The sequence below is a fragment of the Chrysemys picta genome, chromosome 22 (assembly GCF_011386835.1).
Source record: "Chrysemys picta bellii isolate R12L10 chromosome 22, ASM1138683v2, whole genome shotgun sequence".
Taxonomy (NCBI): Eukaryota; Metazoa; Chordata; order Testudines; family Emydidae; genus Chrysemys; species Chrysemys picta.
The window spans coordinates 9056269-9081329 of record NC_088812.1 but is presented as its reverse complement, the minus strand read 5'-3'; the positions used below and the strand labels follow the sequence as shown (position 1 = coordinate 9081329).

The 25061-nt window shown below is 46.1% G+C and overlaps 1 protein-coding gene across 1 annotated transcript; it reads left to right on the top strand.

The window, feature by feature from the left end:
* The first annotated feature begins 1750 nt into the window (after positions 1-1750).
* LOC101950755 (maestro heat-like repeat-containing protein family member 2B) lies at positions 1751-9768 on the top strand. Its single transcript, XM_065576480.1, has 6 exons — positions 1751-1852; positions 2524-2676; positions 5672-6688; positions 7191-7325; positions 7599-7701; positions 9686-9768. The coding sequence occupies exons 1-6, from the start codon at positions 1751-1753 to the stop codon at positions 9766-9768; spliced, it is 1593 nt and encodes a 530-aa protein (XP_065432552.1).
* Positions 9769-25061: the final 15293 nt, after the last annotated feature.

Here is a 25061-nt window from a genome sequence, read left to right as displayed (position 1 = left end):
GGTTACTCACCGTTGTAACTGTTGTTCTTCGAGATGTGTTGCTCATATCCATTCCAAACCCGCCCCCCTTCCCCACTGTCGGAGTAGCCGGCAAGAAGGAACTGAGGGGGCGCCGGGTCGGCTGGGGTATATATTCAGCGCCATGAAGGCGCCACTCTAGGGGGCTCCACAGCCGACCCGCCGGTGTTGCTAGGGTAGAAAATTTTCTGACGATCGTGCACGCGGCGCGCGCACACACCTAATGGAATGGATATGAGCAACACATCTCGAAGAACAACAGTTACAACGGTGAGTAACCGTCTTTTCTCTGTATACAAGGTGAGGAGACCATTAGCAGGTATAAGTAATTCTTCACCTTCTTTCACTGTTGTAATGTCCATTTTTCTGCCTGTCTAGTTCTTTCTGTCCTGTCTGTTGGCATTTAGATAACAGAATGGTGGCATCTTGTAAATACCTCATTAGAAGAGAAGATTATGATGTGTAAAGAGCCTTGCACACTTTTGGGAACTGTACAAATAATAAATGGACTGCATACAGGTAGATATCTGCTAAATTCCTTAAGGCTTCTCTACACAGGGACACTAAGGAAAGTTAATCCAAATTAACTAAAGGTGTAAATTTAAAGTGGCATTAAACACGTGTGGATGCTCTGATTCTGAATTAAAATGGCCCTTATTAATTTTAGTGAATTACATGAATTAAACTAACCTGAAATAAGGCCCCTTTAATTCTAAATAAGTGTGTCCCCATAGGTGTTTAATGCAGTTTAACTAATGCATTTTGAAAATTAATTTGGATTAGCTTTCTTGACTATCTCCAGGTAGACAAGCCCTTGGTACTAAACATTTTCATTCTCTTTACCCTGCCACTGACTGTATTGGAGGGGTTTCCTGGAATAATTCTTTAAACAAAAAGTTCTTCTAGCAGCCCTCTGTCATGAGCATTCAAAGCTACTGGAGTAAGTGTAGGCCATTTTCCCCTTTGTGAAAGAGTAGGATATTCTTTTCACCTAATGGTTAGATGTAAAGGGATAGAGCTTGGTTATCGTTTAAGGCCATTTCCAATTAGGGTGACCAGACAGCAAATGTGAAACATCGGAACAGGGGGTGGGGGGGTAATAGGAGTCTATATAAGAAAAAGACCCCCCAAATCGGGACTATCCCTATAAAATCGGGACATCTGGTCACCCTATTTCCAATTATTATTAATCAGTCCTAAAAACAGTGTTGGTGATTCAGAACCAGAAGAAGGGACTCCAATCTTTGAATGTACAACATAGAAATCCCAGCATTGTTTAGAAGTGACTGATGAGCCTGGGTTTCCTGCCGAAGGTTTTGTCCAGGCCCATCTCTTTTACAATGAGAGTTTGGTGGAGGGATTCACCTCTACATTGGAACCTCAGATCTACCTGCATGAGTTGTACTTGACTATGAGATTAGATTTAAATACTGAGAGCAGAGAGGCTACTGAAACCACACATACCCAGAAAGTTGCTCCAAGCTGAATACAGTGCTTGTTTAATCCTGTATCATTCACAATAACATACCACTGCCGTTAACTTTCAGACATTTAGGGTGTAATCCCGACTCCATTACAGTCAACAGGAGTTTTGCCATTGACTTCGATGGAGCCAAGATTTTACATTATGCTGATAACAGCATACCACATGGATCCTTCTGTATGAATATCCATGCAATAGAGGTTCAGTTTCATTAATCGTTACAGTACTTTTTCTCCTTTTCTCCACTCCATGAATCTGGGGTCAGCGGTGGAGGAGCTGAGATGTCTCCGTGAAGCACTAATAGCTCCAGACCCTGAGGCTCTGTTTCAGGCATCTTCCAAAATGGCCAGGGTAACTGACTCAAAAAGCTTGTGCGGATGTTCTAGTGACGGGGCACCATTCATTTTACATTTACGCTTTCATGATGCCTTTCCGTACTTGGAGTGAGCTGTGGGAGCGGGGCATTCACTGCTAGTAACCGGCAAGATGCTTTTCATAGATGTGTGCTATGAATGCCATGTAAAAACCAGATTCCACAGAATGTTGCACGCACATGAAAATACGCACGCAGCTGCGCACACATGTACCTATCCAGCCATCCACGAGAAAAAACTGTGTTAGTGGAACATCAAGCTGAGAAACCACCCAGTCTTCATTCTGTCACTTTGTGGGTTTGCCTTAGCCTATATTTGTGTGCATGCCTCTCTTTACTTCATTTTATAAGTTGTAAAAAGATGCAGTGTATATAAGAGAATAGAAACTGGAAACTTACCTCCTGCATATCTAGTACAATGTTGTGCTAACTGTGCAACACAGGCTTTGCCTCTAACCTGATATAATTAGTGTAGAATACAAAAATGTCGTATATAGACTGTAGAGAGAATTGTAATCACAAATGGCTCGCTAGACATGAGGCTAATTAACAATTTGTTGATGCATATATCTTTTCATAGAGATATTAGGCCTCCATTTTTAAAAACCAGACATCATTGCAGTCTCTCCTGTTTTTGATTTGTTCCCAGGTTGTTAGTGAGTACTTTCCCTCAGAACAGGCCACAGACTTTATTAAGGCCACATTGGGTGGTATGCTGTCTGCCAGCCCCACCTGTGCCATGGCAGCTGGACTGTGGATGAAAATCATCCTGAAGGAGTGTGGAGATGCCATGCTGGACAAGGTAAAACGGGAAACTGGAGAGGTTTTCTGCCTAAACGCTAGGCTTTTAGATCTTTGCCCTCATGTGTAATGAGCAAAAATCTTTCTGTTTCTCCGCCTCAGACATAGAGTCAATCCCATCTCTGTTCCTACCCTAAGATAGGCAATGGCAGAATCAATCGCAGTAGACAGAGATAATCCAAGGGAAAAGGAAGATGGTTGGTTATTTATTTGTCTAGCTTGTTGCCACAGTATTCAGCCAAGAAAGGCTTGAAAAAACAGACTCTGGGGAAAATACAACAAGACAGAATGATTGGCACTTGGAAGCATCCAGTTATTAGGAGGCCTATGGCTAAGGGCTACCTGGATAAAAATAGCACTGTGGTCATTCCCAGTCAATCTGGAGCCTGGGCTCTGAGACCCATCCTCTTGCCAGGTTTCAGAGCCTGGGCTCCAGCCCGAGCAGGAACTGCTACACTTTCACACTGCTGTGGGATTTTTTTGCTGCGTAGACGTACCCTTTAAGAATAGAAGGGGGGAGGGAGGGAGAAAACTATAGTGTCTCTGGGATCCACTATTTATATGCCTTATTCTGGAGCCCAGTGCGTTAGGGCTAGATGAAAGGAGCACTCCACAAATCTTCTAACAAGGCTGGTGAAAGGCCTCAGGACAGGGAACCCTCGCAGCAGAACTGCCATGTTTGCACAGTGTTTTGAAGATGTGAAGGGTTAGGAATGACTATGAGAGGTCATCACCTGTTCATAGTCCCAGGCATTTGCACACTGTGTTTAAAGCACTTGCATATTTTGTGCTTGTGGTTGTTTATGAACCCCACATTCTTCGAGGCAAATGGTCGGATTTGGCTGCTTAAATCACACCTGCAAAATGTGGGCAAGCAAAGCCTTCTTTTGTGGATGTGAACTGGTTTATTTAATGCATAGCTGGACACCACCACATTAAATTACCTGGTATGTATACGTGTGTGTCAGTGTTAATTTTTACAGCCAAGTGTGGGCAATTTTTGTGGGTTAAATTTATGCAGACATATTTGAACATTTGTTTCTTGAAGTGAAGAATTTCTAAAAAAGCAGCAACTGGCTAAATGGCTAAATAAAGGTTTTGATACTGTAGAATGAATGGAGAGAAAGAAAAAGGGACATTACTTTCTGGTTTTGTTCCTTCCAGGTGCCAGATATCCTGGTTATAATATATAGCCACATGCCTACTATGCAGGAGGGCAGCTAGAGGCAGTTCCTGGTGGAGACAGTGTCCATTTTAGCTCACCGTGACCTAGGGACAGTGATCTCCAGCGAACATCTGCTGATGGACAGGTATATACCACTACCTATTGCATTCATCTTTGTGAAACATGGATCCCTCAGCTTTACTGGGAGATGTAGGGCTTTACTTAAGCAGCAGACAGTTTGGGATAATTCCTAAAGGTTAATAGCCTGGGTCTTTCTGCAGGAAGGTCCAAGAGCATGTTAAGGTGGGGTGCGGAGAGAAATTAAGTGTCATTCTGTTTCCATTAAATAATAGCTGCTTTGATATCCTAAAGACCTATCTTTACTGCTATAACTGGAGTGTATTGTTGGAAACATCTACCTCTCTAGACACCTGAATTGACCTCACTCTGGAAATTAGCAGTAGCTGTTGGTTTCCTGGTAGCATGACAGCTTCAAGTCCAAATCCCTGGCTAATTACAAAGAATAGAGCCAATATTATTCATCAGACCTCTGCTTGGTATCAGTGAGGGTGTGGCTGCTAGAATAGAGTTGCTGTCCTGGGTACTTAAAACTGGACTGGAAGCAGATCCATCATTTCATTTAAAGATCCCTAACTGAGTTATCAGTTATCAGTGCTGGAATCTAAGACCATAAGAATGGCCATACTGGATCAGACCAAAGGTCCATCTAGCCCAGTATTCTGTCTTCCGACAGTGGCCAATGCCACATGCTCCAGAGGGAATGAACAGAACAGTTAATTGTCAAGCGATCCGTCCCCTGTTGCCCAGTCCCAGCTTCTGGCAAACAGAGGGTAGGGACACCCTTTGTGAAGGGGACATAGGATGGCCACGAATATTTGGTCTCATAGTTGTATGTCCAGTGTGGCAAATTGCCGGCACTATTATGTTGTGTCCTGCACTTTCTCCTCTTGTGGGGGTGCAGGGCACCGTTTCTCACCCCTGAACTGGGGTATCAACTGTTCCATTGGTGTCCCAGAAAAGGGGAATGGAGAGGGAGGGACCTGGGCTCACCCTCTACTCCAGATCCCAGCCCAGGGGCCCTAGGGATAGCAGTGAACCACTTGAAGTAGCGATTCCTTCCCCTGGGCTACTTCCCTCTCCGGCCCTTCAGCTTGTGGGGCTTCCTGCCCTCTCTCCGCTTGGGCCAAGTTTCTCCCAACCCCTTGTGTCTCTAGAGTCCCTCTGCTCTGCACAAGCCGGGTTTCCCTTTACCTAGGGTCTTGGTCTTCTGGCCCGCCACAGCACTTCTCCAAACTGCTTCCTCCAAACTGCTCTCTGTTCCAACACCAAACCACTCTGCTTCAACTCCTCCAACTCTCTGATTGAAGCAGGGGGTGTTTATCAGATGACTGGCTTTAGGTGCTCTAATTGGCTTAATTGGTTTCAGGTGCTCTAATTAATCTGTAGCAGCCTCTCTTCCCTCTACAGGGACTAAGGCTCTCATCATCCTGGGGCTTACATATCTCCCATCTATCACTCTCCTGCTGTCCTCTGCAGCATGGTGAGGCTGCAGTAAGACTAGGTCACTTAACCTACTTCTGTAACTGGAAACTCAATATTTAAACACGAGGAGCGTTAAAGGAGGACAGTACTCCTAACTTTCTCATCCCCGGCAAGGAGAAAATTTGGTCTTTACTTAAATATGACGTATTCAGTCTGAGCCACAAAAGCGTCCAGGGGTCACATGTAACTTCTGTTAAATTGCAGTGACACCACTGAGCTGTGGAGATCTCTGGGGGCAGACCCCTTGTTTGCCACTCAAGTCCTACAGGTCCTGATAGACAAGATAAAAACTACAACAAGCCAAGAAGGCAGCATCACCTCAGAGACTGAAATCGACAGGGATTTGGCAGCTGCTGAACCTCTCAAAGCAACATGTGCCATCTTTGAGGTGGTGTCAGCACTGCAGTCGAGCAAAGCTGTGCAAGAGCTGCTCCCAGAGTTGTTTCCTGTTCTCCTGCAGCAGATCAGCCAAACTCTTGGACAAGAGATGCCTTTGCCAATGATAAGCAGCCGGAGGGAATTCCGAAAAGACCTACAACATACTGAGGGCGACCCTTGCCGGCTTTCTATCCAAGCATTAGAGGCCGTGCTTTTCAAAGCTGGGAATGAGAGACTGGTGAGAGCGCTCAGGAAGCAGAGAACACGGAGTCTGCTTGAAAACCCCAAGACTCACCATGAGGGAGTGTGTCTGCTGGTGAGTGTTCTGCTAAGATCTGGACTAATAACACCTGAGATCTTACAGAGCCTCCTCCCCTGGGTGAATTCCCCAACAGAAAACCTCCGAGTCACCAGCACAGCTTTCCTTGCCCAGCTAATGAATGATCCCATGCTCAGGGAGAAGAAGTTCCTTAAGTCTGTCTTGAGCATCTTGGAAGAAAGGTCACATGATAGGAACAGCATTGTCCGCGAGATGGCTGTGAGAGGCCTGGGAAATTTAGTCTATGGGGCACTTGAGAAAAAGCACAAGAAGTTTCTGATGGTCATACTGACCAGGGCCTTAAATGACACTCCTGAAGTCATTGGTGAGAGCATGAAAGCACTGGCCAAAGTCCTGAAGGAGCTGAAAGAGAAGGACATAGGTTCTTCCTTCAGAGACCTCACCCAAAAGATCCGGACCTACTTTGACAATGAGGATGATGCTCTTTGCTCAAAGGCCTTTGTCCTATTTGGCATCCTGGCCCGGCTGACAAAGAGAAAATGGAAGACCTATTTCGCCGACCAGGTTAAACAGAGCTGGGTCACACTTCTGCTGCACCTGCAAGACCCAAACCCTGAGGTTTCAATGGTAAGACCAATAGTGACTTATTTACTAAGCAAAAGGAATCTTCCTCCCAATGCCAGGGGAGCTCTGCTATTCCTGCCTGCTGTGGAGGCCCAAATTCTCCCCTCAGTTCATTGCCCTCCTGCTGAGTCAGTTCCAGCCAGGTTGGTCCATGGCTGCCTCACCAGAATCCGGGAGAGGTCATGGGTCTGACCCCGACAGGTCTCTGTTCCTGTCTGTCTCTGCACCCCAGGCCCCTGCCTCCCCAGAACAGAGAGACCACAGCTATGCCTGGTGCAGCAGCTTTCATCGATATATCTGTTCCCAAAAGACATTGATGCTACCTCCAGGTTTCAGTTGAAGCTCTCCCGTCTATTAGTCATTCCTGCATGTTTTCTGCCAATTACATCCAGATGAATCCCTTTTTTTCATCCTGGAATAGATGAGCAGTCACGCAGATGAGTTCCCTTTGAATGAACATAGCACTCGGTAGGGAACAATTCAATGGTGTGATGCTCTTTTTCAGGAATGGAGAGCTACGTTTCACCTCTGTTTCCCGTTTTTGGGACTGAAGAGACTCCAAAGGGCAATTAATGAGCACCTTGGTGGCACAGCCGAGCTGAAGCCTGAAGAGCTCCAGGTGGACATTTGCAGACACCTTGTGAGTGAGCTGTTGAACTGCCTGAGATTATTGACTGGAGTGGTGGTGTAGAGGTGGGGGGGGATGTGTGATGGATAATGTAAATAACTGTAAGAGTGGGATATATGACTGAGGGTGATGGGAAAAGTAAATCTGCCACAGATTCCCATTGTTTCCACTTCTACCCAGCCACTTGTTCTCTATCTTATTTACCTGTGGTTCGTAAAAGCATGTGCTGGCAGTCAAAGGGCACTTCTAGCCAGAGAGAGCTCATGTGTCCCTGATTCCCTCTAGGCCAAAGAGAATGCAGAGCTGCTGGAGAAATTGTACCAAACCACCATCACGTACTTCTATAGCAGCTGGGAAGAGATCCGGGCAGTTGCAGCCAACTTAGCTGGTGAGAGATGATGCTCAGTGTCCCTTTTGGTATTTCCATTGAGGGAGACAGAAACAATCCCACTGTGCAGCGCTGAGCTGCCATTAATCTCTCTGTGCCTCAGCTTCCCATCCATAGATGGAGATGTTAATATCCCTACCTCTCCAGTGTGGTGGATTAGTTGCTATCAAGTGCTTCGGGATCCTTGCAGGGAAAGCACGGTGCAGTCATTTAGTAGTAGAGGCAGGGACATTGTCACGTAGGGCATGGTTACACTTTGAGCTGGGAGTATAATTCCCAGCTTGATGAGACATACCCGCACTAGTCCTGCGTGCTAAAAATAGAGAGTAGTTGCGATGGCAGGAGCAGCAGGAGGTTTAACCACCCCAAGTATGATCCCATCCAAACCCCAAAGTCTATTCTCAAGGTGGCTAGCTCCTCCCACTGCTCGTGCTGCCTTAGCTACATTCTAATGTTAGCATGCTATCGCTGTCAGAGCCAGTGTGGGCCTGTCCCATTGAACTGGGAGTGATACCCCTAGATCAAAGTGCAGACCTACCCACAGTGTTGTTCAGTGCTCCTCACTGCTACTTCATCATTGGGAGGCATGCAGCCCACCTCCCCATAGCGCCTGCTGTTTCAGGTTCCTGGCCACACCATCTTGTTAAGAAAGCATTAGGTTCCTCCTCTTTGGCCTTGTGCCCTCTTCACCCTAGCACACTCATGTGAGACAGGCAGGCATTGTGGCCTACGTCTCACCTATCAGTCACCTTGTGAGATCCCTGCTTAGAACTCATTTATTCCTGGCCTCAGTCCTTTGCTCAGACCACTAGACCAAGACACTATCTTAGTATGTCTCCAATAACTGACAGCAGTGGCAAGAGAACAAATGGGTTTTATGGAAACATTCTTTTTAAAAAATGTCTCTCTCATTCTCTTCAGTGTGGACTCTAAACTGCTCTAGCATCCTCTTGCCCACAGCTCACCCTTAGGCCCACAGTAGGAGATGCCAAAGACGTGTCTAGGGGCTGCTAATGTCACTTTGCACTCAACAAGGGAAGGTTTATTATTATTATTGTTGTTATTTATTTTACATTGTGTATTTAGGCATCATCCTGGAACACACAGACAGGCAGCGTATGAAATGGCTGGACCTGGAACATCTGCTGGTGTGTAAGTAATAAATACAGCTGAAGTCCTGTTCATTAGTGAGTTCTAAAGGAATTTAGCTGACAAGCAGCAGTAACCAATACCACTGGTGCAAAGTACATCAGCCCCACAGCAAAGGACAAATTCACTCTTGCCCAGTAGAAAGTCCGCTTTAATTTTCCCGGAAGGAGGAAGCTGCAGAAGGTGTGATATGAGTCAGTACATCTCCTGGTTGTCCTGGCAATGCCCCCTCCACAGCCAGTGCTATCCACTCTTTGGGCTTTATTTGCTCTCTGTGGACTCCCCAGGTGAGAAGAAGTTGTAGCCACTTTCTGCTACCTCAAATTTCCCATCAGCAATTTTTCTTCCAGTAGGTGCCCTGTATCATGCATAAACCTGCTTGGACCTGGCCTCTGTTAAATTCCAGGTTTAGTTGAGCTCAGGCAGTGTCTCCTGAATAGAGATGGAAAAAAAACATAAAAGTGGAAGCTATTGAAACAATGGATCTTCTTCCATTTACAGCAGAGTGGATGACTTTCTGGTAGAGTCAGGGTCTCCCCACAGTTGGGAGCACGGAAGGGACCCAGTGGAGGAACCTAAAGCTTTGTTTGTATTGGAGAGCTGTTGTAGTGTGGTATTCAGAGGTAATAAGTCTTCAGTTATTTCAGGCACAGGGGACTATAAGAAAAGTGAGGCATATTGATCTCTCATGTATTTTCCATCCCAATAGAAGGACTGAGCCCAGTTTCATATTTTTCCATGTGATCATTCTGCTTAGGTAGTTCAAGGTTCTGTGATCACACTTAGCTGTGATTTGACAGTCTGTTCACTAACGTGTTGTCCTCTGTAATTTCAGCTCTCCAGGTCCTACAGAAAGAGCCAAGTCCCACTGTCCAGCTGGTGGCAACTGAGATCATCAGTGACATCTGTTCTGGCTAAGTGACTGGGGAATGAAATGGAACAGAGACAAACAGAAGAAGGCGCTCCAGTAGTATAAGAGCCCTACCATTAATCAAATGTTAACCCCACCCCTTGCCCACCGGTCACCAGAAGTCCCACACCCATGGGGTATTACTTCCGGGATCAAGGCGGACACATAACCAGAAGCAAGGTGTGTCATGTGGCCCCTCTAAGAACTCCTCCCACTGCCCTCTACCAATCAGGAGGGGTTTCAGCCCCTGGGGACCACCCCGAGAGGAGATTTGACAATTGGGGGGAGTTCCAGGGCGGGGTGACCTGTCTGGAAGTGGTTTGTGTGCCCCCTCTAAGAACTCTTGCCACCGCCCTCTACCACTCAGGAAGGGTTTCAGCCACTGGGGACCACCCCGAGAGATTTGACCAACTGGGAGGGAATTCTGGGGTGGGGTGACCCATCCAGAAGTGGTTCGTGTGACCCCTCTAAGAACTCCTCCCACCACTCTTTACCAATTGCGATGGGTTTTGGCTGCAGAGGACCGCCCCAAGAGGAGATTTGGCCAAAATAGGGCAGGCTCTTGGATGGGGTGAACTGTCCAGAAGAGGGTCATGCGACCTCTCTAAGGACTCCTCCCAACGCCCTCTGCCAATCAGAGTGCAGAACCATCACCCCATAATTCCCAGTACCGGGCAGAGGAGGCCATCTCTTATCAAGAAGACATGTTTTAGAAATTGTGGAAAGGCTGAGAGGAAACATGGACTCCTCTACCACCCTCGTGAGAACTTCAGACTTTGTTTTAGCCCCGAGGACCTTTGGACTTGTATGGAGAAAGTGCTACAGCAGTGACAGTTGCAAGGAGGGTCCTTTGACTCAACCGTTGATAGACACCTTGGAACCCAACCCCGAAACCCAAACCCCAATGAGTGTGACGGCCTCTCATTGTCCACCCCCCTAAAGTTGGAAGAGGATTATGGTTTGGGGGAGTCACCAGCGGACAAGGTGAACGGGAAAGACGTCGCTCAGGTAAATGAATGATTAAGAAGTGACGGTTGATCATGGAGGTGTAATGGGGTTGGGAATCAACCTGGCATTGCATAAATCTAAAACCAAGCAGTGGGGTGCTTACACTGTTTTTTGTCTGAAAATCTCTCAACAGCTCAACGATGCCTTTCTAGAGGCCTTTCTGTGCAGTTCTTTCACCAACAGAAGTTAGTCCAATAAAAGATATTACCATGACAGGTGTTAGTCATATTATTAATGTACTAGGGGAAGCTGCTCAGATACTGCATTGATTATAACAGGATAAAAACCTATATAGAATAAAGTGAAGGAGAAAGAGAGAGCCTCTTGCTGAGATTATCCTTTTCCTTCTCCCTAATGATCCTATTTGCTAACAAATATATACATTCTTAGTGCTGTTGTGGCTTTGTGCAGAAGTGTGAATTGTCTCAGTAGATTCGGATGTATTCTATCCTTTAGGCAAAGATACCTAAAAAAGGGAATATAAATAACACGTTATGCAAATCCGCACCACTAGGTGGAAGCAGATATTTTGAGTTGTCATTTATTGAGAAACTATTTCAAAAAGCAAAGTAATGTTCTTGGAATTCTGCTTTAAGCCATAAGGCTCACAGCTAAGCAGAGTCATCTACAGAGTGACAGGTTTCAGAGTAGCAGCCGTGTAGTGTAGCAGCACTACAGAGTGCTGGATCTTGAATTTTTTTTCCATACAAGAACCTGCTTAAAATCCCTTTAATAAATTATGTTTTGTTTTTTTAAATGGAGATATCCTATCTCCTAGAACTGGAAGGGACCTTGAAAGATCATCCAGTCCAGCCCCCTGCCTTCACTAGCAGGACCAAGTACTGAGTTTGCCCCAGATCCCTAAGTGGCTCCCTCAAGGATTGAGCTCACAACCCTGGGTTTAGCAGGCCAATACTCAAACCACTGAGCTATCCCTTCACCCTTCTATTTGTCTGTTCTATGATGGACAAGCATTATTACAATTACCTGTGCTCCTACACGATACTGCATTTTTGAAAGGCCCGACTTTAGGGAGCCAGGTGTAGACAGTGAGGGGTGCATAACACCAGCACAGAGACAGGCAAACTCTCTGTGCTGACCATGCCCTTAGCTTCTTGCAGAGTGGCCTCCTGGTTATGTACTACAAATGGAGTAGGCCTCAACTGTGTGCTGCTGTATACTTTCCATCTTGTGCAATTGCATAAGTCCCCAGTTTACACAATGGTATGGAACAGGGGCTTAGTCACATCAGACCCTGAATCAGGGAGAAAGTTCCCTAAATATGTAGCATTCTATTAGTTATATGCTGGTACCTGGTCAAAGGGGGCTTTTTTTTTCTTGCTTTATTATCTTCTTGTCTGTTTGTGCAGTTAATGTGTTAATTAATGACAGTTAAGGACCATCTTGTTCTATGTTTGTACAGGTTCTAGCACAATGGGATCCTGGTCTGTGACTGGGACTATGAGGCAGTACTGCAATACAAATAATCACATGCCGCTCTACAGAAATACTTTTGTACCGTGGCCCTCCCCACTGGCTTAAGAGATTAGTCACTGAAGATGGAAGTATGTGAACCTGACATCTGCAGTTTAACTCAGTCCCCTCATCTCCTGCACTGAGTGTTCTTTCTGCTCAATATGCACTGTCTGAACACACAGGAGAACCGTAATAGATTATGACAAAGGTAAGTGTTGTTTCTTCTCCTTCTCTCTCTTCTCTTTACAGATGAGGCTGCAGATAAGACCTGTGACCCATGACTGTCCCTGGCTGCCACTCAGATGGACAGCCCTGAGGCTGTGTTCAGGGCAGCCTTTTATACGCTTGTCCAGGAAACCCCTTAGAAAAGGCAGTAAGCCCTTCTGGGAAACCCCTTAGAAAAGGCGGGAAGCCCCTGCTGGGAAACCCCTTAGGAAAACTGGTTCTGACTGGAACTTGTTTACAACTTCCAGGAGATCTGTTCAATGTGAGTAAGGGCAGAGGGACCCAGTCCTATGAACTAATGTCTGCAGTCCAGTCCTTAGTTAAGCAGAATAGAAGTCAGAAGGAATTTACCTGAATGAGGACTGAAGGGTCTGAGCTGCATTCCATGCACCCTTTGGTATCCTCAGAATGGCTCTGCTCCAGTTGGCATTTTGTTGTGTCAGAATACAGACTGAGCCCAGAGAGAGCTCTGCAGTATGTGGCTTTGTGAAGAAAAAGGAGAGTAAGTCACAGTAGTAATAAATCTCTGAGAGCTTGTCTTGTGTTGGGGGTGGCATACACTTGACAATGTCTACTGACATGATCATGGAATGCTATATTTCATCAGAGATGCTATTAAATTAAATCCCAAATCTAACCTCACTGGGACAAGATGTTGATTGATGTTACAGATTGAGATTGGCTGCTGCACATCACAGAAGTGCTAATAACTATTTTGTGGTGCCCAGATGGACTTTTTAGAGTTATTTACAATGAGGGTTCTCAATCTTTTTCTTTTGAAGGCCCCCCCGCACCGCCCCTCCCCCAACATGCTATAGAAACTCCATGACCCAGCGATGGAGGGCCCTCCAGGATTCAGACTGGGGGGGGGACCTCTGGGCTTCAGCCACTAGCAGGATTCTGCCCTATGGGGCTAGGAGTGGGGGGCTCGGGAGCTCCACGGGATGTGGGGGGCTCAAGACTTGCCCCACAGAGCAGGGGGATCGGGGTCCAGTGGGCCTTGGGCCCGCAGTTGAGAACCGCTGATTTACAACACAGCACTAAAATAATGAGAGCGAGCGATTAATCCAAAGAGAGACAGTTTGAACATGGGTGTAATTAGCTGCAATTTACATATAAAACAATGTAGATTACAACACTGCTCCAGGATCTACACTGGCATGGGAGGCAGCTATACTACCATCGCCAGCCATATACCTGCAGTGATTCCCTTATACAGAAAGAATTCTCTCACATCAAGCTGCAGCTGCTTTAAGTTCACTGAGTGCTACTTACATGGTGCAAAATGAACTTGGTGGGCCAGAGAATACAGCCCTCTGAGCTCACAAACCCCAACTCTGAATAGCTGTCTGTTATTATTTATTAAAGAGACAAGGTGGGTGAGATCATAGCTTTTATTGGACCAACTTGGAAGTGGGAAGTTGGAAGCAACTTGAAAGTTAGTCAAATAAAAAAATATTACCTTACGCCCCTTATCTTTCTAATCTCCTGGGACCAACTCGGCTATGACAACACTGCATATTAACATGTATGTCCTGCACTTTCCTTGCATGTAGGATGGTGAATTATACCAACAAACTGAGGCATGAGGAAGTGGACCAAGCAGTAGAGATGACTGTAAATGTCTGGAGTCATATCACACCACTACATTTTGTGACAGTAGACAATGGCAATGCTAATATCATGATTACATTTGCTTCTAAAAGATGCCTGGTTTCTTTGGTGGTGCTTCCTTAAAGAGTATTTCCAAAAGGCGTTTTGAAGTGCTAAGGTTTCCTTTTGAGGAAAGTAAACAACATGAATTTCAGTGCTGCTTATCTTCTCATATCAAGTCAGGCTACTCCTCCTATTGATGTACAGTATCTGGCCCTCATCCCCATAAAATCTGAGCAGCTTACAGTCAAAAATGGACTTTGTCTTCACAGGGCCCCATGAGGTAGAGAAACATTATTCCTATTTTACAGAGCGGGAACTGAGGCACAGGGTAGATTAAATGATTTATTCAAGGTCACACACTGGAAGTCTGGAGTTAAGCCAGGAATTGATCCCAGGTTCCATCTATCTTAGGGTTTTATACAGCTGATCATCACTGTAGTGTTGGATCACAACTGAGTCTCAGTCTAGTGCATCAGCCATTAGACCATCCTTCCTACGTGGTGACTATTACAAGCCAGTGTAAGCTGAGCTGCCTTAAGGCTGCTCTACTTTATGGCAGCCCAGGGGAGGGGGAGAATATAAAGGTGGCGTACAGATACTTTTCTCCTTTCCTGTCACGTCCTGCACAGAGTGCAACTCAGCAGAAAGCACAAATTGGAGACTCTGAGTATAAGGCCTTATTCTGCCCTCAGATACACATGTTAAACTTCCGTTGAATGCAATGGGAATAGCATGGCTGTAACTGAGGGCAGAATGTAGGCTTTGAAAGGAATTACTACTCAAAAGATTTCAGGATTGGGGCCATAGTGCAAATCTACCCTGTACGGTAGATATCAGTCTCTTCATAAAATTGATTACTTTAATAGGGATCATTTAAACTTGTTAAGAAAAATCTGGGAACTCACACGGAAACAGTTTTTAATATTTAGAAATACATGTGTGCCGGACAGATGTGAAAGAAATATTCACAATGTTGAAATTGGGTGGCCCAGATCCTTATTTCCTTGTATGTCCCCTTTGAGCCACTGCATTGGCTCAGAGGGCAAAAAGGAACTAAACGTTGCTTTAAAGCAGCAGCTGAAGATTCCCCTGTAAATACTAGGAGGCATTCTGGGGCAGGCTAAGGACCAGGAGGGGGCATGGCAAAGGTATGAGAGGTGGGACTGGAGCATGATGCACTCTTGCAATCTTGGCCAGCAGCATCATGGGAGTAGCTACCTGGCACAGAAAGTTAGAACTTGGCCCCAGGCAGCTTAAGAGGTTGGCTGGGTCAGGAGAAAGGTGGCTTGAACCTACCTGTGATCCTCTATTTCCCCAGAACATGAAGCAGAGCTCTGGAAAATCTGGGGGTGTAGCTCTGAGTTGTTGACCTAACATATGCCTCTGTGGCTTGAAACATTAGCAACAAAGAGAAGTTAAATGAGATGGAAAGTCTGAGGACCGTGTTTTTATCTTTGCTCAAATTATGGTAGTTTGAAGTTGAATTGATTACTTGGTTCCATCAACTGTCAGCTAAAACCTTTATGTGTGCTTTGCCAGAGCCTGGAGACTTTTTTCCCATTTGATGGGACTTGTGGTGTGCTGGGTCATGTATATGATGGACCCGGAGAAGAAATAGGAGGTGACATTCATTTGGATGAAGAGGAATTTTGGAGAATGGATTATGTCTGGAAAGGCAGGTGTTTTCTTTAACTGATCAGCTCTCCCCGAAAGTGCAGTGAGGTAACAAGCATTAGCTTCAGACTCTTACGGCAACTTTATGTACAGTGAATGTCATTGCATATGTGCCTTTTGCTCATGCCACCGTGGAAATAGGTAACACATGAATACAAGCCAAGTTTGATTTAAAAAAAAAAAAGATTGCCTTAGGTTAGGCTATTGAGTTCACATCTAGGTCCCCAAATAAATGGCTTGATTTGTACTAGCACTGAGTGCTAAGAAATTCCCAATAGGTACTAATTTTTAAAAACAATATTGAGCAAAGTTCACTGGGAACGTGAAGCAGTTTTGCTATATAGAAAGAGTAGCATGCTTCAGCAAACAGGCTGTTTTCAATTATCTTTGTACTATACCCATTATTGGAGCATGACTTTAGTCTAAGTCTAACTTTTCTATCCTATTTCAATGATCCTTAGATAGTGTTCCAGCTGTGCGGGTATTGTATTTCCACTAACTCCACCTCCCAGGCACCCGGGAGATCCAAGGGCTTAATTAGCTGTATTGTAAAGTTCGAGCTGATGTTTTGGGGGAAAAAACCCAGAGCTGGCATTGCTGGGCAAAGTAATGTAAAACCTGCCGTCGCTCATTTCTCTCTCTTTTCCTCTCTCTCTCTTTGCAGAAGGAATCGTTTTCGTTCATCTCTAAATGTCAGAGTTGAGAAGCTTTGACCCAGCTGTTAAACTTATCGGCCCACTCCAACCATTTCACCAGTAGCTGCTTTTTTTCTCCCTTTTCTTTTCTCCGCTAGAACTTTTTCAGTCCTGTCTCGTTTGAGGTTTAAACAAAGTCCTAAGTTCTCACAGGGGTGGTGAAGGACTCCATCTTTCCTCTCAGTGTTTCCATGATTTCTAAAACATGCATTCTTGGAACAAAAGGGCCTCTTCCATGCGGTGCTGGGACTTCTGGGGGTGATGCTGTATTTCAATGTGTAGAGGGCAATAGGGGGAGCTCTTAGAGGGGTCACACGATCCTCTTCTGTGCGGGTCATCTTGCCCCGGAACTCCCTTCCCCCCTGATTGGTCAAATCGACTCTTGGGAAAGTCCTCTGTGGCTGAAACCCATCCTTATTGGTAGAGGGCGATGGGTGGAGTTTTTAGAGGGGTCACATGACCCTCTTCCAGCCTGATCACTCCACCTCGGAACACCCCCAGATTGGTCAAATCTCCTCTCGAGGTGGTCCTATGGGGGTGTGTGAAACCCATCGTGATTGGAGGAGTTCTTAGAGGGGTCACATGATACCCTTTACTTCTGGTCATGTGTCCACCTTGACCCTGAAAATAGTACCCCGGGTCAGAGATGTCACGTGGAACTGGCCAACCCACTGGGTAGAATGTGCATCTAGGGCTGCATTTGGTGAAGAGAACCCCCACTTGCTGCAGTGCAGTGGGAATCCACATGAAGTTTCCTTAGGATCATTTTCCTAGCAAACAAAGGAGGAATTGTGAGCTGTGTCAGGTCAGCTAGTCAAGTGGGAAGGAGCTGGTACAGTCCAGAAAGTGAATCAGTCCTGTCTGGGAAATCAGACCCATGTTGATAAACATTGTGGTTGGAGGTTTTTCCCTGGGAGACTATGAATATTCAGTTAATCTCTTTCCTCCTTAGCCAGCATGAACACAGAGCTATAAATAGAAATGCAAAGGAGAGAAGTGATCTACCTGCCGAATACATGCATTCCAGCGATAGCCCTGGTTGCGGGGAGCTCTTACTGGGGCCAGTGATACCATCTCCTAGGGTCTGTGCTGGCTGGAGGGGATTATGGACATGGACCACTGCCATTGTCCAGACAGGTGCTCAGACACCATGATGATACATGCAGTGTAAACCCCAGACAGACAGATTAAATAACAGAAATTGTGGTTCACATGCTGCCAACCACTCATTCTTTGCCCTTGCAGAGTGTGTTCCTCAGTTATCAGCATCCTTTTGGCCTAAGGTTGTCTAATGTTTGCTTAGATTAAGAAAAAAGTTGAGGTCCCATGCTAATACCAACCTTGTTTCCTAATCTAGACAAACCTAAAACTAGAACAGGTAGAGTTGGCAGATTCCAATAAGTGTATGTCACGGGGTATTGTGGTGATAGCAACGGAGCCTGGGAAAGGCTTCTAAATACCCTAGGCAGACCAGCAGGTTCAGAAAATGCATAGAAAGTATACCGTTTGTTTTCATCCTCTGAGTACTGTCACGGATCCACAGGGTTTGGTCTATGCCCCAGCCTGTAAGCAGTCCCTTGGGAGTGACCCCTTCAGTGTGACAGTCCCCAAAGACCCTCACAGTTACACAAGGGCAGGTCCGCAGCCTCCAAGACTCTGAAACTGGGCCTTCAGGCCCCAGCAAACCCTGTCTCTTTCCATTGCTCCCTGCAGTGAACACAGCCAGCCAGACTCCTGTGGGAGGTTTATACTACACCCCTTCAGGGCACAATGCTCTCAGAGAGTATTTGCAGTGACACAGGCAGTCTTTCCAAAACAAGGTAACAATTTATTAGTCACCTGGCCTAAAGCATCTGAAAGTCTTTAGGTTAACAAAGAAAAGCAAAGGTTAAGATAGAGTTCAGCCTGGCCAACCCTAGGCCTGGGCTCCCTAGTCCTAAGTGTGTGTGAGTGTCTCTCCAAAGGCCAGTTCTTAACCCCGCCACCTTACACCTTTCCTCTTCATTCTCTAGCTGGAGCCTTTGTTCTGATCACCTGTAGGGAGGTGGGGGAAATCTCCTTGTTGTTGACTGCTAAATGTGAATGTCCCAGCCACTGTGGTTCCCATTGTCTTTTCCAGATCCTCCATTGATATGGGTCAGTTTCAGCCAATGCTTAACTACCTATACCACCCCAGACAGATATGTGACACAATGCCTCAGGTCCCTCACTGCCTCAAGAGCAGCTTTTTAACCCTTTATGTTCCATGCATGGCAATGCAAAGCACAGAGGGAAAGTGAGGCATGCATAAGAATCGTAAACGTATTACCAAAATTCCCACTTTGTCATATTTACAACCTCAGGGAGGCAAACCGAGAGCCTGTGAGGGGAGAGCTCACACCTCACTGGGCTGATTCAGGGGATGGATTCAGTCCTTCTCTTGTTTTTTGCCTTCAGACAGTTCATTGTTTGGCCAATTTAGCCCAGGTGCTTCCTTCTGGAAAAACCTAGAGATATTTTACTTTCCCTTATATTAAGCTTATTTATCACTATGGGCCAGAAATTGCATGCAACTCCAAGGGGGAAGATTATTACAGCTCCTCCAAGAACCAAAAATAGTGGGGGCATTTAAGGTGAATCACTCAGGTTGTCAACATCTCCAAAGAGGTGCCACCCCGGGGATGGTTGTATATACTGCTTTGAACTGGGTTTCCCAGAAAGCAACAGACCAAGAAAAAGATTTTTATATAAAAAAGCCGGGGTTAAACTGACTCAGAGCTGTCTTCTGCCCAAGAGGGGCCTCAACCCTTGTGGAAAGTTTGGAAAGACTTTGGCCAATTAGGGCTCCATAAGACTAATTGGTGATTTCTGGTGTGTTTCGAGTGTTTAAATCTGTTTATTGTTTTTATTATGGTTTCTCCGTAATGCTTTTATCTTAAAAATAAATGTGTTTGCTTAGAAGGAGCTTTGTGATAATGTGTAACTGCTGGCAGCACACAGTTCCTAGCCCTTGGAGAGAAAGCAAAGCACAGGCCGTTAGGCAGACTGGCTTGCTGGGAATATCACAGTGTAGGGTAGGAAGCTGTGCAGCCTTAAATTCCCTGGTGGTTGGACAAGGGTCCCTGCCAAGAGGCAAGTGACTGCAGGAGATCTGAAACTTGACTGAGCATTCCTGGAGTGTACCACAAAGGGGGCAGACAGAAACAGGTGCAGTTACCCTGAAACTATGACAACCATGCATCTGGGGATGGGTTAGATAGGACAACAGAGTTTTTTCCAGCTCCTATGATGCTGTGGTTGTGGTGTCCCACTGTTCCATGTATACATCCTTCCTGGGGATCCTTTGGCAAGACATATCTAACCCTTAGATTTTAGCTAATGTTGACTTTTTGTATTCATCCCATTTTGTTGTCTGAGTTTCACTACACAAAAGAATGGTTCATCTGAAAAGTAGTCTCGTTCTTCAGAGACAAAACCAAGCAGGTGCAGAACTAGCAATAGAAGGCTGAGTTTGCTGCTTTCACAGGTTAGGCAAGGTGGGGTGAGCAATTTAGCCACAAGCTCACCACGCAGGCTGCACCTCGGTTGGAAGCTCCTTTCTTCACAGATGAATACCTTGATCTTAGCTGTCTCCCTTGTCTCTTCATCACCTCAGCAGCCCTGCGTGGTCTCTCAAGAACTGCACACCTGACTCTGGCATGCTGAGTGCTATCAGCTGCTGAAACCACAGCTTGAACCAAGAAAGCCTTTGCTGTCACTCGCTCAAGATAGATTTGTATCTAATGAAAAGAAAAATGAACCAGACTGTTCTCAGTTTTTCTCTTTAAAATTAACATGTAGCTCAGTAGGCAGGAAATTATAGGCATGACTGTGACAACCAATTCACTAGCCAGACTCAGCATCTAATTGTAACACCGACAGACTCCAATTGTCAGTGGGTGGGATTGAACCTGGGACCTCTGGAGCTAAATGCATGAGCCTCTACTGCATGAACTAAAAGCAACATGGCACTTGGCTGAGGCTGTAACATATCATTAATCTCTAAGTCAGGGGTTCTCAAAGTGGGGGTTGAGACCCCTCAGGGGGTTATGAGGTTATCATGTGAGGGGTTGTGAGCTGTCAGCCTCCACCCCAAGCCCCGCTTTGCCTCCAGCATTTATAATGGTGTTAAATATATAAAAAGGTGTTTTTAATTTATTAGAGGGTCACAAGAAGGTTGTGAGGCATCAACAATATGGAGGAGGATCAGAATATTATACAGGAAGATCTGGAATGACAGAAATTGGATGAAATTCAATAATACAAAGTGCACTTAGGGTCTAATAATAAGAATTTCTGCTACCAGCTGGGGGTTCATCAGCTAGAAGTGCTACAGGAAGAGAGAAACCTGGGTGTGTAGGTTGATCATAGGATGACTGTGAGTCATTACTTGTGATGCAGCTGTGAAAAAGGCAAAGGTGATCCTAGGATGGATCAGGCGAGGCATTTCCAGTAGAGATAGAGAAGTATTAATGCCATTGTACAAGGTACTGGTAAAACCTCATTTGGAATACTGTGTACAATTCTGGTGACCCATGTTCAAGAAAGATTAAAATAAACTAGAACAGATACAAAGAACAGCTACTAGGCTGAGCAGGGGAATGGAGGGTCTGTCTTATGAGAGGAGACTGGAAGAGTTTGGCTTGTTTAGTCTCAAAAAAAGAAGGCTGAGAGGGGATATGATTGCTCTCTGTAAATAGATTAGGGGGATAAACACCAGGGAGAGTGAAGAGCAACTTAAGCTAAAGGACAATCTTGGTACAAGAACAAACGGATATAAACTGGCCATGAATAAATTCAGGCTGGAAATTAGAAGAAGGTTTCTAACCATCAGGTGGGTAAGGTTCTGGAACAACCTCCCAATAGGAGTTGTGGGGACAAAAAGCTTCATTAGTTTTTAGCGAGAGCTGGATACATTTATGAAGGCAATTGAATGATGGGGTTGCTTGTGATAGTAGGGGGAAGGGCTCAACAGCTTGCTTCTGGTTTATGTCTTCTGTTCCTAAAGCTCATGTTTCATGATTCAGTTGGCTACCAGCAGGGATCAGGAAGGCATTATTTCCCCGCCAGTGTATTCTGGGTTTTTTTTTAATCTCCTTCCTCTGAAGCTTATGGGATGGCCACAGTTGGAGATGGGACATTGGACGGGGCAGGTCAGGACTCTGAGTTGGCACTGAACATTCTCTCTCAGGTACTTGGCTGGCTGGTTCTTGCTCACATGCTCAGGGTCTAACTGATCGCCAGTATGGGGTTGGGAAGGAATTTTCCCCCAGGTCAGATTGGCGGTGACTTTGGGGCTATTTCACCTTCCTCTGCAGTGTGCGGGTACAGGTCACTTGCAAAGATTAGCTGGGTATATCTCACTTTAATTATTCTCCTGCCACTTCAGGGGCCTCAGGCATGGGTGCACTTCTCTCCCTCCTGTTTTCTGCCTGTTGCACATAATAAGCTAGTTTCCTGAGGGTCTCATTTACTTTGGCCTCATTTCTGTTGATGTGTTTAATGTATTGTGCCAGGTGGTGTTGGTGGCCTGTGATATACTGGGGGTCAGACTAGATGATCTAGGGGTCTCCTCTGGCCTTAACCTCTATGACTCTTTTATTCATCTGGACCCTGGAAAAGAATTTGGTGTTTGCTTTTCCCTCTCTGTATTTTCCACCTTAGTGATCTGTCAGATGAGACGTTAAACTGACATGCCACCTGGTGCTGCAGTGGTTGCTCAGGTGCAGTTACAATTTCCCTCAGCTGCTGTTAGAGCCATGGAGAAAAAGAAGACAAAGGGCTAAGAGGTATGGCACTGAGATTAGAGGCCAAGCCAGCACCTTCTCTAAAACAATAATGGGCAGGTTGGTGGGAAATGGCCGGTACAGACATTAGTCAAGCCTCCTAGACATGGAAGTGGACAAGGCAGAAAATATGAAGCCTCCTACTTCCTCCAGTAGGTCCCATTTCCTATTTACCCTGGTTTTGCCGAAGATCGTTTGTCTCTGGATACTTTCCCTGCAACCCCACAAAGGTGCCTTGCAACAACACACATAGGACAGGAAATATCAACTCAGATATCTTGGCCTCCTGCTGGAGTGGTAAGGGCTGGGCCTTAAAGGAGCACTCCACCTTTGGCCCTGACAGAGTTACTAGGTATCTGTCTCCAAGTATCACAAGAGTGTAAACACCCCATGGGGGTGTGTGTGTGTGCTATAAGTGATGGTGTAACTAGGGGGGATAAAATTGTGTTTCGAAAAAATTGGCTGAAAATGAAGGGAAACTGCACTTAAGTGAGCTGCATTTGGTTATGGAATGATCTCCTCAAGAGAAGGGGTTGGAGAAAAATTATACCAGCTTCAATAAATCTATTTTAAACCACCCCAGTTAAACTGGTGCAAATCCCTAAATAATACACATTTAAACCAGCTTACCACACCCTTAATTCACTTTAGTTTTTGTTGGTAAATTCCCTACAGCAACTGTCTAGTGGTAACAACCCCTCACTGACAACTCCTTGGACCCTGATTCTGAAGGCTCAGGCTGAGAGATGATGCTGGACAACAGCAGAAGCTGCCCACAGTTCATTCCTGGCAGTGCACAGAAACATTTCTTTTTAGTCATTGGGTGATTAGTCAGGGCTCATTTGCTGGTTAAAGACAGGCTTTGGGTGTGCACTTCTGTGCAATCTCTGCTGATGCAACGTACTCCTGACCAGTATCGCCACCTGTCCAGCACCATTCCTGCCGGTTTTGCCAATGGATCACAATCATGAACTGCAGCATCCTCTGCTAGTCCAGCTCAGTGAGGAGCAATGGTAATGCATCAGTGCAGTAAAATGCTATCAAATAAGAACACTCCAGTTGCTCACACTGGCAGCAGCATTTTACATCCTCTTTGCCCTCATAAGAACATAAGAACGGCCGTACCGGGTCAGACCAAAGGTCCATCTAGCCCAGTATCCTGTCTACCAACAGTGGCCAATGCCAGGTGCCCCAGAGGGAGTGGACCTAACAGGCAGTGATCAGGTGATCTCTCTCCTGCCGTCCATCTCCATCCTCTGACAAACAGAGGCTAGGGACACCATTCCTTACCCATCCTGGCTAATAGCCATTAATGGACTTAACCTCCATGAATTTATCCAGTTCTCTTTTAAACGCTGTTCACTTTGCATTACTGAGTATTCAAGGTGTAGGGCAACAATGAATCAGTCTCTCACTCTGTATAATACTCTCTTTGCAGCACATTCCCACTTCTTGCCTAGAACATAGGTGCTGGAACAAGGGGTGCTGGAGGTGCTGCCGCACCCTCTGACTTGAAGTGGTTTCCATCCTATCCAGGGTTTACAGTTTGGTTCAATGGCTCTCAGCCCCCCCACTATACAAATTGTTCCAGCACCCCTGGCCTAGAGTCATTACATTTAAAGGTGTGCACAGAAAACAGAGTCATAGCCACATAGACTGGATTTTGCACCAGCACCTGACTGGTATCTCATCTGGCTAGGCACCTAGCATCAGGGCCCAATGTTAAAGTTTTGGTTCCAATATATGAGGGCATCTAACCAGTGGCCTGAGAGACCTGCCATGCCATAAGCCAACTCTCAGCCCATCCAGCGGAACTGACTCAGGAATGGGCTCAGAGAGCATCGTCCTGACTTTTTGGTTTGGGCTGCTATTAGCTTTCAGTTCCCTCTGAGTCCTGCCCTGAGCAGATGGGGGGCACAAGAACAGTTTGGGTCTTGGGGTCTTTGCACCTGCAGAGAGAGGAAATGTGGTTTCTTTAATGATCTGATAGATGCCCTCCCATGAGCACAGAACGGAAGGGAAGGTGTGTTCAGCCCTTCGTGCTTTCTTGCACGTTATATTTCCTGCTTTGTTTTTTCCTTTAACCCTGAGGACTCTGAGACCACAAAGGCTCAACCACCTTTTCCTCTCCCTCTCCCAGTCATGCCCAATGGACACCCCACCTTCCACTTTCCCCAACTCCCTCACACCTTCTTAACTCTCCTAGCTCAGTTCCAGTCTCATCTCATTTATATAGGCCCCATTGTGTCAGGGCATCTCTCAGGCACTGTGGATTTATTCTCACAACACCCCTGAGAGCTAGGTCAGTATTAACAGCTGAGGAAACTGAAGCACAGAGAAGAGATCAGCACCCAGACACTCCTATTGAGAACCCCCACACTCATGGGCGGCAGGTATCATAAGCTGGGGAAGGCTGTGCCTTCCCAAACAGCCAGGCATGACCCCACCCATGCTCCGCCCCCAGGTCCCCTCCTGCTTCCCACTGTGGCCCATTCTTCCTAGTTCACCTGTGCAGTGACTTGGGCTGGGGCTGGGGCTGTGGGTGCAGCCCACCTGCCCAGCGCTCCAGGGCTGGCGAGGATGGGGCCATACTACCCACCCTCCTGGCACTCTGGGGCTGGGACCGCTCTGGGGATAGGGGCACTAGCTTGAGACGGGGGCCAGCAGCCGTGGTGGGGGGCTCAGGGCTGTGGTGGGGGGGTGGAAGGTGTTAGGATATAGATATTCAGACCTGTCTGTAAAGGCCTATACTTTAAGAATTTA

Bases quoted from the DNA above. Each gene is read 5' to 3' on its own strand.
- LOC101950755 (XM_065576480.1), top strand. From the start codon at position 1,751: ATGAATCTGGGGTCAGCGGTGGAGGAGCTGAGATGTCTCCGTGAAGCA. The intron at 6,689-7,190 runs GTAAGACCAATA...GCTCTTTTTCAG, and splicing joins CAAACCCTGAGGTTTCAATG to GAATGGAGAGCTACGTTTCA. The intron at 7,326-7,598 runs GTGAGTGAGCTG...GATTCCCTCTAG, and splicing joins TGGACATTTGCAGACACCTT to GCCAAAGAGAATGCAGAGCT.